This window comes from Dysidea avara, chromosome 12, assembly GCF_963678975.1.
Source record: "Dysidea avara chromosome 12, odDysAvar1.4, whole genome shotgun sequence".
In the NCBI taxonomy this organism is placed as follows: domain Eukaryota; kingdom Metazoa; phylum Porifera; class Demospongiae; order Dictyoceratida; family Dysideidae; genus Dysidea; species Dysidea avara.
The window spans coordinates 22,727,555-22,743,919 of NC_089283.1; the positions used below are offsets into that span (position 1 = coordinate 22,727,555).

General features: G+C 38.8%; 1 protein-coding gene and 1 pseudogene across 1 annotated transcript; one reads left to right on the forward strand and one right to left on the reverse strand.

The window, feature by feature from the left end:
• Positions 1-825: 825 nt before the first annotated feature.
• Positions 826-9,494, reverse strand: LOC136240286 (putative ATP-dependent RNA helicase Pl10). The gene is made up of 15 exons (XM_066031229.1): positions 9,333-9,494; positions 9,213-9,279; positions 9,085-9,159; positions 5,869-6,126; positions 5,759-5,819; positions 5,532-5,631; positions 5,110-5,154; positions 4,851-4,941; positions 4,703-4,776; positions 4,557-4,652; positions 4,345-4,505; positions 3,301-3,445; positions 1,873-2,199; positions 1,123-1,394; positions 826-1,031 (listed from the first exon to the last, which is right to left on the reverse strand). Exons 1-15 carry the CDS (start codon positions 9,375-9,377, stop codon positions 899-901), a joined length of 1,950 nt encoding a protein of 649 aa, XP_065887301.1. The 5' UTR covers positions 9,378-9,494; the 3' UTR covers positions 826-898.
• A 12-nt stretch (positions 9,495-9,506) lies between these two features.
• On the forward strand, positions 9,507-10,882 carry LOC136240287 (xaa-Arg dipeptidase-like; annotated as a pseudogene).
• The last annotated feature ends 5,483 nt before the right edge of the window (positions 10,883-16,365 follow it).

Sequence of the window (16,365 nt, forward strand, 5' to 3'; positions counted from 1 at the left end):
TTGACTATATGATCAAAATTCAAGACTCAAAAGGATGCCAATTAAGGTTCAAAAAGTTATGTCCGGTTTAGAATGACTAAAATTGCTTCCAGATTCAAGCCCCTAGCCTATGGTATGCAGAGTGTGCTTCTTAGTGTTACATTATAATGTTACTATACCAACGGTATTCAACTAGCCTAAGTCAAATATGCTCAAAATTTTGCCTAAAATGGTTCAAGGAATTTCCCACCTATTATACTCTTCAGTGTTCCCAGTATGCTCCACCTAGGTTAGCAACTTGGTCAGTGAATGCTCTATTAGAGTATTTCAGTACAAATAGGAGCTATGTATAATTTGAAGTGCTCTTGCAGTTTCACTGACTGTGGAGTATCACATGGAATTAAGCTCCATAGTTTGAAAATATCCACCTAATATGCCAACATCACACTAACACTCCATCCAGCCTATTATGCTTATAATTACGCTGGAATATTTGACACAGGTCCATAACATTCAACACCAAAATGCCACTCAGCATGTATAATTGCCCAGCAGAGTTGATTAAATTATTTCATTCAACTGGGTCATTAATTGATAGCCCTTTTGTCAATAACTCAGTAGGCACTGAGTACACAGCCAGTGAAAAATGATTCTTTGTGAGACATGTGCCAGCCATTGGGAACGCTCTTGGCACCTTAACTACTATGTGATGCCAGAAACATGGACACACTTTAGCCTTATGCCTTCTCGAATTGTAATTTTTAGATTTGGGTATCTCACCATCAATTGATGCGTGTACATAGACAGGTGTCCCACATACAATTGTCCCCTGGTCCATGGCCAATGTTTTGTCTATGCAATATATCGTAAATAAAATAATACAGAAAATATCAGTTCAAGGCTACGGTAAATAGTTAGTTCAGTTCCACCAATCAGATGATCCACTGCCACCACCTCCACCATAATTGTGGTTACCATGGTAACTTCCACCATGGTGATAACCAGGGGAGTGGCTTCGATGTTGTTGTTGACGATAATCATGACCACCAAACCTGTTAATGAAACAAATGATACACAATAGGACTGTGTCCCACATGCATGCACACCCCCAACACTTTCATAATTGCTAGATGAAGTACTCACTTCTTGTATGAGTGTCTGGTCCTGTTACTATGTTTGACAGACTCGGACATACTGATCATCCAGGGTGGCTGTTCTTGTTTGGTCTCGATCAACAGGCTCATCAGGTCACACACGATGTTGCGGTTCTTGTCATTGAAGAACGAGGTAGCCAGTCCCAAGTTGCCCACCCTGCCAGTCCGGCCGATACGATGTATGTACTCTTCTATGTCACTAGGTAGGTCATAGTTGATGACGTGCTTCACGTTGGGAATGTCCAGACCTCTAGCAGCAACCTGTAATGTAATGCAATACAGTAATCCTCACCTCTACATTCAGTGTTACAAACACCAACTACAATGTACCTAGGTAATGTCGACCTGAAAAATTTGTCCTAGTACTGTTCCCAGATAACTAACGCACAGTTCCATGTACAGGTCTCAGGGTGTATCCATTCACTGGACCAGATTTATTTATTTTTGGTTTTCTTGCCATGGAAACATCAGTGTACTTATAATCGATGGCGGGATAATGGAGGCATTGGAGGGACCACTGTACTACGAGTTCTTGCTGTGAAAACTAGTTAGCTACGTGCAGTTCTACTAAACATATCAAAAGCCTAACTATGTGTTTGACAGTTGCAGTACATCTTATGTATTGTGTCAGATAAATGGTCTGGTTACAGAAGTTCTTATACTCTCAAACTTGGTACACTATATTTCTATATACAGTCAGTACAGGATACAGAGTTTATAACTCAACACACAAACTCACAGCAGTAGCTACTAGTATTGGCGATTCTCCTCTTTTAAACTGGGATAGAGCTAATTCTCTGTCTCGCTGGCTGCGATCACCATGAATACAGGTCACTGAATATTCACGCTCGTAGAGAAAGCAATCCAAAGAATCGGCTCCTTTCTTGGTTTCAACAAAGATCAAGGTTAGGGAATCTCGACTGGAAGCATTGAGGAGGTCAAGAAGAAATGACCTCTTGTCCTGCTCGTCCACCCAGACTATCTTCTGTGTGATGTTCTCACTAGTGGAGCCAACTTTACCAACTGCTAAGAAAATGTAGTTGGAGAGGAAATCACGAGCCAAAGCCTATAAGGCACAGAATATACAGCAGTAAAACCTGAAGAGTGAAACCTAAAAATAATAGTTACTGTATGGGATATACTCCACATAGAATTCCCAGGAATATACATACTGTACATTTATTTAACATGGCAAAATGAGAGGACTTATATCAAGTACACAAAAAAGATTGAGTTTTCAACTAGAGTGGGGACCATAGCACATCGATAAAAAGTACTGAAACAAGCTGGAGTAGTGCACGGTATTAAATCACAGTAAAACAATAAGAAGTGTTATATCCCTACTGTGCTCAAGATAATGAAAAAGCACAGTAGGGATATAACACTTCTTATTGTTTTACTGTGATTTAATATCATGCACTACTCCAGCTTGTTTCAGTACTTTTTATCAATGTGCAATGGTCGTTGAAAATTCCATTTTTATGTGCTTGTTTGTTAACTTGTTTGTAAAATAAAATGGTAAACCCATGCATACCACATCAAAAGAAAGAAATGGCATGTCACACCCCAGCTATAAATTATCGTCTGAAGTGAAGTATCCACTACGCTTCGTTGTCAGCTATGTTCAACCCGTTACACAGCATTACAAATCAAGAACTGTTCGAAAAGAACCTCTGCAATCAAAGTAGCCACTATGAAAAATACAGACGATTTCCATTACAAATGGAAGCCATAATGTGCTATTGTCAAATCAACACCTTTCACTGTCAGCAAAGATGAATGGGACACAAAGGAGATAAGTCTGTGAAGAATGCATTGTATGTACTGCAGTATGCCAAAAGGCATATGTGACATCAAACAGTGAAAAAATCAAGCCCATAGCCTTAGCCATTATTGAGTTACGCTTGTCTGAAGGCATCAGTTACTCAAGTCAGTAGAAAATTCTGTTCAATAACTTAAAATTTCATAGCAACTTGTTGAAAATGTTTCGGGTCAATCTGAAAGCTTGTTTGGGCTTAGTTTTACCTAACCAATACTGCTTCATCGTTATCAGGGAAAAAAGAGGTTGTTTTTGGGTGATGTTTTTTCATGGGCCACACCCACACCCTACTGTACAGTACTATCGCACTGTATGATGGGATCCACTGTATAGTGTGCTAGCTCATACCTGTATCTCTTTAGGGAAGGTGGCAGAGAACATCATAGTTTGTCGATCGCCCACCCTGGGCATGGTGTCCTGTTCAACAATCCTCCTGATCTGTGGCTCAAACCCCATGTCCAGCATCCTGTCTGCTTCATCCAGTACAAGGAAACTACATCAGGAATGAGACATGCACTATGTACTAAGTAGGCACCACATGTTCACACACTACACAGTAGTAATATAGCATGTCCCTCACTTACAGTAAATACACATTATAAACTTACACGGACACATACATTTAATTACATCCCCCCCCCCAGCCATGGAACCCAAAGATCTACAACTATCCCAACACCGCCGATAAAGATAGTTGGGAATTCGCTTTCCCAAGTTGAAACTAGGCCACTATTATACAACTGGGTAGACTATGGGTAAAGTTCCTTGCTCAAAGAAAGAAATACCAGCAACTAGTGGATGCCTCTGGCCATATTGAAAATTAAAACTTTTCTGCTTATACTGCTAGGCAGCATGGTTAGGTTTAATGCCCAGTTTGCAAACTCTCCTACTGATGTATTCCAGATAACTATTGTTGTACTCATGGTTGGCCTTGAATGCAGCTATAATACTTGGAAGTTATCCCTAGAGCTGCCATGACTATCACTTGCCATGACTATCACTATTCTTGCAATGCATGTGTGATTAGCGTGGGCCCATGCGAGCAAGAACCGTCAAATTAAATTGGTCAAATAGACATGTTGTCAATTAGCCAAACATTTTCCTGTCAAATTTTCTGCTTTTATGGTATATGTACACACTACACACAATGCCAAAACCCTTAGCAGGTGCCTTATTACTTCCCAAAAAAATTAGAAAACGTTGGGTTACTTGTGCACCACTCCAATTGTACTCAGGGATAACCTGAGGAGGTTGTACAAAGCCTCATGGATGAAGGCTGAACTTTATATTCTACCTTGATCTTAAGTGACATTTGGCAATGCGAAAACCGAGATCTTGCTCAAGGAAACAACAACAACAACAACAACAACAACAACAACAACACACACACACCGACAGTAGTCCAGTCCTACTCTTCCTCGCTCCATCATATCTACAAGACGACCAGGAGTGGCCACAAGTAGATGACAGCCCCTCTCCAAGTCTCTCAACTGACTACCAACATCTGCACCTCCATATACCACACACGGACGAATGCGAGATCGATATGTGAACTATGAACACTTATGACACAACCAACAATACATGATACTCCGAATTATTACCTTGTTGGATTCATCATAAATCTGTGATGACAACTCTCTGGTTGGGGCAAGGATGAGAGCCAGTGGGAACTGTTTGTTGCGTCGTTGAAGTCGTGGCTGTAAGGTTAACAATGTAAGCATGAAGCACTTTTAATGGAGTAACTGACTTCCACCCGTGGACAGCCACCATTCAACATAGCATTGACTATAGGCACCAGAAATGCAGCAGTCTTCCCAGAACCTGATAGTGGCAATAAAACAAATTGTATACACTACATCCAGTTTGAATCTAAAATTATTTGCTGGCATACTCACCAGTTTGAGCACAAGCCATTAGGTCTCTGGTGGCTAGGATGATGGGAACAGCATACTTCTGAACTGGTGTTGGCTTAATATAGTTAGTAAACTGCAAAACAATACCAATAATCTATACTTAGGCATGTATGTGTGTATCTGTGTGCACATGTATAGAGTATGCATGTGATGTGTACATGTGTGTGTAGTATATGGGCACGTGTGTGTATCGCACACATGCATAATATATTTATGTCTAGTATACTGTGCAGGTACATACCTTAATGTTGTCTTGAAGGACCTCTCTTAGGTCAATATCTGAAAACTGAACAAAATAAAACATCATAAACACAACCACAACAAAAGTCTATCAATAACTAGTTCTACAACATTCTCCTCAGTAACAGCCTCTGATATTACTAACATCAAATGTGCAGCCCTCAACACTTGAGGAGCTACTCAGACTAAACAGTCATCACAGGAGAACAATGGACAATGGTGTGGTACAATGAGACCTGCTCTAAATATTTAGGTGATGTTTTGATAGCTAATACAAACAAGTACTCTTTTTTATAACTCCAGCTGGTTTACCACATGATTCAGATCTGATACAGTTCTTGCACAACAATACAGGTTATATATAGTGAAGTCACAGGTCTCAGTGTACTGATTCTAATGGACTTAATACATACACTATTTTACCTTCTCAATTGATGTAGGGCAACTACTTCCTGTAGCTTCAACTGGTATGTCTTCATATTTATCAAAATTAATCCCCGTATTTGTGCCAGAGAATAATTCCCTGTAAGTTACAGCATTAACAGAAAGATACCTGAAACACTCTATATACTGTGGTATTGGTAGACATGGACACTGACAGATGGATAGACAGACAGATGGACAGAGACACATACCACACACAAACTTACCTTTCTACACGTTCATTTCTAGGCTGCGGCTTTACCCATTCTTCAGGCGGGATGTAACCCCCTGCAAGACAACCACACAATCTATATACCGTAGAGTAAACTATACTTACAGTCTTGGGATCGACCAAATGATGGTTCAGAGTTATAGCGGTAATAAGGGGCAGGTTCAGAAGCCCTTCTGCCACCGTGATATCCTCCAAACCCTCCACCACCACCTCTGCCGCCATAGTAACTGCTGCTATGGTGATCACTACCGCCACCACGGCCTCCATCAAAGGAACCGTAGCGACCATAACCTTGTTTGAAGGAAGGTTGGGGTGGGGGAGGGTCCCCAGCATCATAACTTCTCCTGTGTTCTCTCTCATATCCTGTGGTAACAATTTTAGTGAGTACTGAACAGTATTAACAGTAAATTCACACTACCAAGTAGAGTATTAAAGTTCAGCCAGTATTAGAAGCATAGTAACATCTGTCCAGTCATGATGCAGAGGAGGTTGGACATGCTTTAAGTACCACTAAAAAAATTGTTTTATTGAGGAGGGTAACAATAATTATTATGTCCATCTCAGTGAAGCATCATTGTTCTGTTCATAGAATACGTACATAACAAGTCTGGTGACTCTGGTAAGTTGCCTACACCAAACCACAACTTAATAATTTCACACAGAACTCAAGTACTTTTTACAAAGTACATTGCCTTGAAGTTTACATGAAGCTACGATCTGAATATCTAATGAATTCCAGTGAAGTCAGTTTTATATTGCACATATTGAGGGTTACACAAAATACCAAATAAAAAATGGGCAATATATGGTACGTACGGCCTTAGTAGCGCCCTCGCTGCGCTCGGGCGCTACAGCCCAGGGCCTTCGAGTTTTCTAAATCCCGTAGAACCAGTGGTTCTTGACGTCTAACTTATTTAGACTACAACTCGTTATTGTACCTTGAGTTGACAGCTGCTTGTAAATGGGAAATGTATGGCTAATTACTAGAAACAAGCCCTCTACACCTCTCTACATGGCGGGACCTCAGCGTGGCTGTTGCTACCCGTTTAAACGCCCATGCGTTGCCAATGTTACAGGCGCGTGCTATGTATCGAAGTACTGGACTCAACGACTGGACTACAACTCATTGTTGCTGTTGTTGTGCCCCGACAGCTGCTTGTAAGCAAGTAATGTAGTGTTGATTAGTATAAACAAGCCCATTACACCTCCCTCTAATTCAGTACGGCTGTTACTAGCCATTTAAACGCCCATGCGTTTCCAATGTTACAGGCGCGTAATTATCGTGTTTCGTATCGCCTCAGAGCGTGGTCTCTATTAGACATGACCGTGGCTCTACGAGATTTAGAGACCACGTTTTCAGCCAATCAAATTTCAGTATCAAACTTGTTGTATTCTAAATTGCACATATTGAGGGTTACACAAAATACCAAATAAAAAATGGGCAATATATTTAGGTGGTGCTTTGAGCACACCCAACCTCATCTAGCCAGGATCACTGCATAATACAGTAACCTGACTAAATTAGCCATCACAACCAAAATGTATCATTTGTTTATAAAGCGATGTGTTTGTCTACTGCAGGTTAGCCGTGTGCAATAATTTTCAATATCATATCAAACTTTGATATATAATATATGTGTGTGTGTGTGTGTGTACTAGATAAAGCACTGCCGCGAGTGCTATATGGGAAATATAGCACGAAAAGAGTGAGCGAGAGACAAATATAGTGCAAGGTGAAACAGCACGAGCAAAAGACAGTGCTTTATCTGGTATAGAGAACTGTCAACTTGAGATACACACAAGACACATGAAACAATTAGAAACTCATGGAGTAGTGTTATCATCGGTACAATAGGCATTGTGCCTGTGTTTCGTCTGTGTTGCTCCTGCATTAGTCATTTTGTGAGTCTAGTAACCATCATCGAAATCTTCAAGTGTGTCTATAAATTAAATCCAGTGGTTCTCCTCTTACTGGTTGGGCTGACTGGTCAGCCAGCGCAGTACAGGCTATCAGCCTATGGTTGATTGGCTGGTACTGGCCAGAATGAGTGATTACTCACTCAAAGTAGGCTATTAGCCTACAAAATAGACCTGGCAGTTCTATAACTACCTGATATAGAACTGTGATCTATTAGAGTGTTCCATAACTGCCCAATATGGAACACTTGTACTTGTATGGCAAATATAGAACACTTTTTTTTGCTTTGATCCTCCCACGCAAAGTTCTTTATATATATATATAGCAATGGCTGGTATTGGTATTTATCTTATTCTCGCTATCTATACTTATCAATAGTTACAGCTTTTTGGTGATTGCACAACCACATTAGAAATGAAGTTCAGTTTTGGTCATTTTAAAATCTTGCCTACCAATTTTCTAGGCTTTCTTTTGCACTAGTTTTTAGTGATTTAAACTATTTATAAGTATCAGCCAACCACGTAATTACTCCTATACAATCATTAAAATAATATCAAAATCAATATTTGTGACTGGGCCTGCGAAAATAGGGCATGTGGGCACAAGCTACACCCCATCAATCTACAGGTCATATCTCAGTACTGGAATAGTATATTTGCATTCTGTAACTTGCATCATGATGCCAATTAAATGCTTATTAAGAGATGAAAATTGTAATGCCATAGCATAATGGTACAAGACATTATGAGTGATGAAAGTGTGAAAAAGTAGGCAAAAATCATGTGCCCACATGCCCTATTATTGCAGGCCCGGTCACATTTTACTAATTTATCATATTGAAACCAAAATCCAGATATTGCACAGGTCTCCTGCTTAACACAGGTCAGGAAACTATGGCCAAAAGCATGCTCCAACAGTGACCAGAATAGACATCAGATTCCACAAATCAGCCAGTTATGGTGAGTGAAAGCTTTAATCAGTTAATACAGCATAAGTAATAATTCGACAAACCTTTGCTGCTCATTGTCACCAATTCAACTGTTCTATAAGTTTACATGGCACAAATATATGCTACACAGTACCATGACTCCACAAAACAAACAAAAGTGCAATTTAAAAGTAACACTGCATAAGTGATGACACAAGCTAATGGCATAAAACAGTTCAATCATTCGCCTTGTCATGAAAACCAATAAGCAATTTTTTAACCAGTACTATAAATTCTGCACACTTTAATCACATTAAAAAGAACAGTATTATTACAAATCATCACCAAATATGTAGAATAGTACACAGAAGTGCTGTGGTCACCAAATAACATGCAATATCCATGACAACGTAACCTTTTCACAAAAGGTCTAGCCACACACACACACACACACACACACACACACGTTACTCACCATAATCATCCCCTCCTTTGTAAGAATCTGAGCGGTCTCCTGGTCTGTTTCTTAAGTGCGGCGGGACGTACGTTCCTATGCGAAAAAATACGCTCGACACACTTGACAAAAAAAACTTTCACTATTACCTCTCGAAGATTTATTATCCTGAAACTGTCTCCTATCAGACGATTTATTCAAGCCCAGATCAGCAAACTGTTGTGAAAAGAAAAAAATCACTCTCTTCGCGTATCGTATTTCACTCTCACCTGCTGCTCTAGACTTGAGTCATTTTGCGGAAAACCTCTGCTCATAACTAAATAAACCAAAGTACCCTCTCGGTTGCCTTTCTTCTACTATATATAAAAGTAGAAAGAGTAGGAAGGAAATTACAAGCCACGTGCAGTGGGAATTAAATAGAATTACAAATTTGAAAACACAAGTCAACGGTAATCGTGCAAAAATTTTATTATGTATACGTTAAATAATGCACAGCAACGATATTGATCTTTCATGGACGCAGAACTAAAGCGCGTTGTTATTCTAGAGATTGAGAAGTGTTCTCAAGAACTGAATAAAGTTGGTGAAGAAATATGGAACAATCCCGAACTAGGATATGAAGAGTACAAGGCTCACGTGCTATTAACTGATTTCTTAGAGAGGAAAGGATTTGCCGTAGAAAGGTCTTATTTGGGAATCAAGACCGCGTTTAGAGCGACATTTGGAGATATAACTAAACCAAACATCTGTATTATATGTGAATATGATGCGTTACCAGAGGTAGGCCATGCTTGTGGACATAATCTGATAGCAGAGGCTGGAATAGCTGCTGGATTAGGAATTAAGGCAGCACTGGAAGCAAATGGAGCACCAAAGGGAAGATTAACGGTGATGGGATCTCCAGCTGAAGAAGGACTAGGTGGTAAAGTGAAGTTGATTGAGGAAGGTGCCTTTAATGACATTGATGTGGCTATGATGGTTCATCCTTGTCCACATAATATCTTAAAAGCAGTATTCCTAGCAAATATAAAATTCAGAGTAACATTTAATGGTAAGGCAGCACATGCAGCAGCATTTCCATGGGAAGGTATAAATGCTTTAGATGCAGCAGTGTTGGCATACAACAACATCTCTGTATTATGACAGCAACTAAAACCCACAATCAGAATCCATGGAATTATCAGTGAAGGAGGTACTAAGCCCAACATTATTCCAGAAAAGTCGGTCATGGAATACTGAGTACAAGCACTAACTAGAGAGGAAGTAGCAGAACTAAAACCAAAAGTGATTTCTTGCTTTGAAGCAGCAGCAAAAGCAACAGGGTGCACCGTTGATATAGACGAACCCTATCCATCTTATGAAAACATGCTTTACAATGAAGTTGTGAACACCTTGTACAAGACAAACTCTGAGCAGTTGGGTTTGACATATTTCGAACTTGCCAGACCAGTTGGGTCCACTGACATGGGAAACGTGTCCCATATAATCCCAGCTATACACCCAATGTATCAAATAGGTGATGGTACACAGATGAACCACACTAGAGAATTTACCAGCGTGGCTAACATACCAGAAGCTTATCAGAATACACTAACTGCTGCAAAAGCATTGGCAGCAACTGCAGTTGACCTGTATGTAACTCCCAAACTAATTGAACAAGCTAAAGAAGAGTTCAGTGGAAAAGTGGCATTATAGATTGGCACCACGTAGTTGATTTATAATCTTTTTACATGTGTGGTTTAAAGCCATTTACAATAGAGTGTGCTATTTTTCATAATGTTGTGTTTCAAATTTCAGCTAAATCATTATTGAATCATTACTCCCAGGATGCTATCTAATATTAATTTTATGAGAATGGGCAAGTATTTTATTGCCACTGGGATCTATTAAAGATCTGTTAAACAGGGCTTGTGATAACAATTGAATGACAGACAAATTGCCCATTTTTTCTGACTAAATGGATTTATAACTACCAATTGGTTGCTAGGAGATGCTACATTCTTGCAAACCACGAGAGGGGCTACAAAATACCAATGCCAACCCCTCTGCTGCTGTACTGAAACCCTACTATTTAGCAGTTATGTGGCTGTGACAAACAATACTTGGGCTATGCCACGGCTTGGTAGTAAAGTGCAGCACATTTTTGTCTTTATGCAATGTACTAGCGTGCCCAGTCAACTGCAAGTTTGTCAGGAAATTTGTCCTGACACTTTAAAATTCTTATTGATTAAAGAAGGTGTATGTTCTATTAGAATATTTGGCTGTGTTCTTTGTCAGTATAATAATTGTAGCAACAATAACTGTGCTTGGCTGCTTAAATAATTAGGATCAACTCGATCTGTACATATATAAAATAAATTTAATTTATGATTTGAAATGCAACACAAGTTGCATCTAATAAAATGGAGCACTCAACTAATGTACTGATTGTTGGCCTTGTGGTTATATTGCAAACTTCTCTGTTACCATAGACATTGGTCAGACTGAGAGTTACACACCTGCATATGCACCCTTCATCCTTACACATGGTGGAATGTCTGCAACAGTACAACAACAATTGGAGGGGCATTTCGAGATGATTTGCGTCAAGGATGTATCATCAATGTTGAATAGTTTAAGCTGGATGGAAATATACAGGAGACCAGGCTCATTTGTAAACTATTAGAGTGCATGTGTGCAGACAGTTCTGTAGAGAGGATATTATAGTCTTGGCTGATGCTTGGCTGTTATAGTGAGGAGTCTTACCCTGAATGTTTAGTAATCACTACCCAACTACTCTAGGTATCTGCAAGAAACCGGGATTAAAAGAACTGGCAAATGGTAAAAATATAACAGTCTTTCTGAATTGAATGAACCCTGCAACATGATAATTAAGCCTCCAGCAAATACATAGTCCTTTTGTGAATATGATTGATCACATCACACATTTCTCTTTCAAATTCCTGCTAGGCAAATTTTCACCCTCCTCCCCTCTTCTTAAATATAATGTGCCTCATGATGCATCAGAAGCAATTTACGAGAGTCTAAAATGTCTGGAGCAGCACTGATGTATTCTCAAGTATAACTCAGAATGCACCAGAAGCACTGAATCTATAAGAGAGTTAAAAATACAACATTGATGCTGCTTATGGCATTAAACTAATAATGCCAGTTAATCTATGCTATACAACTTTTCCCAGTGGGTAGGGTCACCCTTAGAATTGTCATCTCATACATATGATATGCCAGACCTAGTCCGGCTACTGAAAAACTAAGTAAAGATTAGTAGCTAGTATACTAACGATTCTGTAACTGATGTGTTTTATAGTGTAGGTGCATTGTGGGATTAATAGCTCATTCCACTAATGTCAATTCAAGATGTTAGGTAAACGTGTATGAATATAGTTAGGTGTATATAGCATATGGCCCTTCTCTTGCCCCCATTGGAGTTAATTTGAAGGACTATATTGACACCAAAACCAAGCTGGGAATCATTCACACTGTCTTGAAGTACAAAGAAAGCATAAAAGACCAATGGGCAATAGAAGACGACAATCATACATGTATGTATGCTGTGAAAAATTGAGGCTATGCAAAAGAATATAATTATAGCTTGCGTGCCATGGAATTTTATTCTTCTCCTGTTTTACTCTAAAACTTCTTCTCAGCGTGCCTTCTAGGTCCAAAGTGAGTTTACAATAGCACATTCTGGTAAAGATACAGTGGACTGTTAATGACTTTGTAAACCGAGTGTGCATCATAAAATAATATTAAGTGTCTTTTTCTCTCTTGAGCTAATGCTACATTAGTGATGGCAACCATTCCATCGTATTGGGCAGAGTTTCTTTTGTCTGTCCACAGGATGGTATATTATGGTGACCCAGAGATACCATCTGGTATGGTGATGCAACCAATGGTCAGATGTGATCCAATTAAAAACATATAATTTTGGTAAGGTACTGGCAGCTTGAGGCCACAACATGAAGGCCTATGAGGATATGATACAAAAACAAGAAAAAAATTTTAGCAAGCTACATTGCAAAGACAATTACATTACTGACAGCATAAATTTTAGGTAATGATCTGTACAAGCAAAATAACATAATATGAACAGTCAAAAACAGGCACAATCTAGCTGAATGCATGGATTGGGAAGTAGATGAAGTGCTGAATGGGTTGTATAGAGACTCCACAAAAAAGATCCTATTTAATACCAATAAGAATTTATGGAAAACTCAAAGACAGTGAGAGAGATCTGTAGTTGGAGAAAGTAAAATAATCACTAAAAGGTATGATATCATATACACCAAAGTATATTTCTGTTGGTTGGAGAGTGATGGCCAAAACAACTTTTACAACATTCTAAAGTTATAATTGGCCATTTGAAAGTGCAAGAACAAAATCTGCTTCCACAAACTCAATGGGCCATGCACGATTTTGTATTTTCTCCAGTGCAAAAGTGATTTAGGGGATTCCATACAACATTTGCATGCATAGCAGAAACATGTGAAATATGCTAGTGTCTACAACAACACCTAAGCACTTGAGAGATGTAGCCCTGCTTGAATAAGATATCTACCCCGACAGCTACTCCTATGGCACTATACAGATACATACATCAGATTTGAATGCATGAATAGCAGAATATGTGTCCGCTGAATGTTTTATTAAAGTAGTTCTGCTCTATTGGGGTATATCTATCTTATAAGTTTGTGTGTTACCACCAAATAACTGTTGTGACATGCTGCCTCACAATGGTGCACAGGAGATAGAAAGTTGTTAAAGTTGGGAGTGACCAAAATTATGTAGGTAGTAGTGGGTGAGCAAATATACATGGGGGAGGGGTCTTTCCCCCCAGGGAATTGTGAAAACTATATTAATGTCTGGAAGTGGAATTTTAAGGTATTCATGTGGTTAAACATAGCTGATTTAAAAAAAAATGAATATTCAATATATAAAGCAGCAGCTCACGTGACTACACAATACACCTTGCAAGTGTAGTAAAATGAGGGTGCTGCATGGAGCATACTGCTATATGGTAGAATGCACAACCAAATTATTGGGCCCAACTTTCTAGCCACTGGGTAGCGTTGCATGCCTTATTGTAAATTTGGCCTGTCTCTATAATATTTATATATATGTATGTATGTTTATAATGCTGGAACTTAATGGAATTGAACAGAGTGAGTAGCTTCTAGTTGAATAGATTCCAGTAATGATAACGACTGGTGGACTGGTGTTTAATGATTACATCATAAAGTAGGCACAGAGACAGGTAACTACAGCGAGTAGAAAGCTAGTTCTGTGATCCACTCTACCTGATGATATACACGTATGGTTCCAATGACTACCCATCAAGTTGCTCATTAATGTATACAAAAAAACTGGGGCATTGAATGAGAAGATATGTGCTTCCCCCAACCCAACTCTATGGAACAGTGGAACTTGTACATTTAATACAATTAACTAGCAGCTGGCTACACTAGACTTGTGGACTGCTCTATAAATTTCCCAATACAGGGGCCTTTCTATACAGGTAGCTAGCTAGCTAGCCAGCCATGCAATTTTACTAAAACATGGTTGAGGCTTTAGCTATTATCAGTTAGGACACTAAGGAAGTCATATGAATAAGGTGTGAGTTTTTCATCACCATGGATACACATTTGCTCTATGTATACACCCTACCCCTCATTATGGTAACCTATCATACAACAAAGACCACACACATGCAGGTAACATGGCCATTATACATTTATACGACATTTATACAAGACTTGCATGAGTCTGAAGGACAGAAGGCTTCCGTCAATGGGAGTGGTTAGGAGGTTTCAGTGTCTTAAAAACATATCTGGAATAGTGCTCATTCTAAATATAATTAATAAACACAAATCTTTATCATTACCGGAATCTACCTACTATAGAAGCCGCTCCCTAACCTCTTTAATTCCATTGAGCTCCACCATTAATTGTTACAGATTTTCATTCAGTTTTATGAATAGTATTTTCCTTTGGAACCATATCCCCTATGCTGGTATCACACTATTTTGCCTACCATCTTTAATGTTGTTATTAATTTTGTGCTTTTGTTTTTTGTTAGTTATGTCTGTAACTTTGTATATGGGAAACACAGGCCTTAAGCCTTTTGGTGACAACACAGGTTTTATACTCAATTTGAATGACAACACATGGGGTACTTTACAAAGGTTTCTGCCTTAAATCCGTGCAGATAATCCCTCTCTGTGCAAACAACCGTGCACACATGGAGGTATGTAACTGTAATCCCAGCTATACACCAACATATCAAATAGGTGATGGTACACAGATGAATCACACTAGAGAATTTACCAAAGTGACTAACATATATACCAACAGCTTATCAGAATACACTAACTGTTGCAAAGGCATTGTGACTGCAGTTGATCTCTATGTATAACTCCCAAACTAGTTGAACAAGTTAAAAGATGAGTTCAGTGGAAAAAGTGGCATTATAGATTGATACATGCAGCATGTGTGGTTCAAAGCCATTCAAAAAAAAACATCCAGTGTGCTATTTCTTCTATATATCACATAGTATTTTAGCTAGTCATTGCTGGTATAATATATAGTCAAAACCAAGACTCTGTGTATAATATTTTAGGTATGGGGACAGTATTTTGCCGCTATATGTATGCATTCTATTTGAGCATTTGAGCTGCTCCATGTGTCAGCATAGGTATACTCTATAGTATAACAATTGTGCTTGCATGGCTATAGTTTGCATACTATGATTATTTATCCACAGTACATGCATATATAATATACACAATTTATTTGAAATGTGTTATGAGGGGCTGACAACACAATTGAGTTCTATGAAGCACTAGCACATGAAAAACAATTCTATTCAACTAGCTGTCAAAAATCCAGTTAACCTAACAAAGCACATTTATAGTGCTGATTATACAGACTGTTATAGCTAGTATATATTGAACAATAAGCACAAAAATACTATACTGATCTACTATGATATTATGTTTCTTTCAACAGTAGCAATGTTCACCGCTCTAGTCTGATACACTGCACTTTTGTACTTTCAAAGTGTTTGCTGATGCTGATAGGATACAGCCTTGGTAAGAATGCATGGTCTTACCCTGAGTGCTTATAATAATCACTATCATAATTATTAAAACCTGCATGCAAGTTGTGGTAAGAACTGGCATGGTATAAATATAGAGAATACTATATATACTCCTTGCAATATAATAAGCTAGTTAGATAAAAATCTGAAGATTAGTAGGTAATAAATAACCTAACATGATGTAGTTCGGGCAGATCCTTAACAAT

Excerpts from the sequence above, each read along its gene's own strand:
- LOC136240286 (XM_066031229.1), bottom strand. The coding sequence starts at position 9,377 with ATGAGCAGAGGTTTTCCGCAAAATGACTCAAGTCTAGAGCAGCAG. Across the intron at positions 9,280-9,332 it reads ACTCAAGTCTAGAGCAGCAG|TTTGCTGATCTGGGCTTGAA; the intron begins GTGAGAGTGAAA and ends TTTTCACAACAG. Across the intron at positions 3,446-4,344 it reads GTAGGACTGGACTACTGTCG|TTTCCTTGTACTGGATGAAG; the intron begins GTGTGTGTGTGT and ends TTCCTGATGTAG.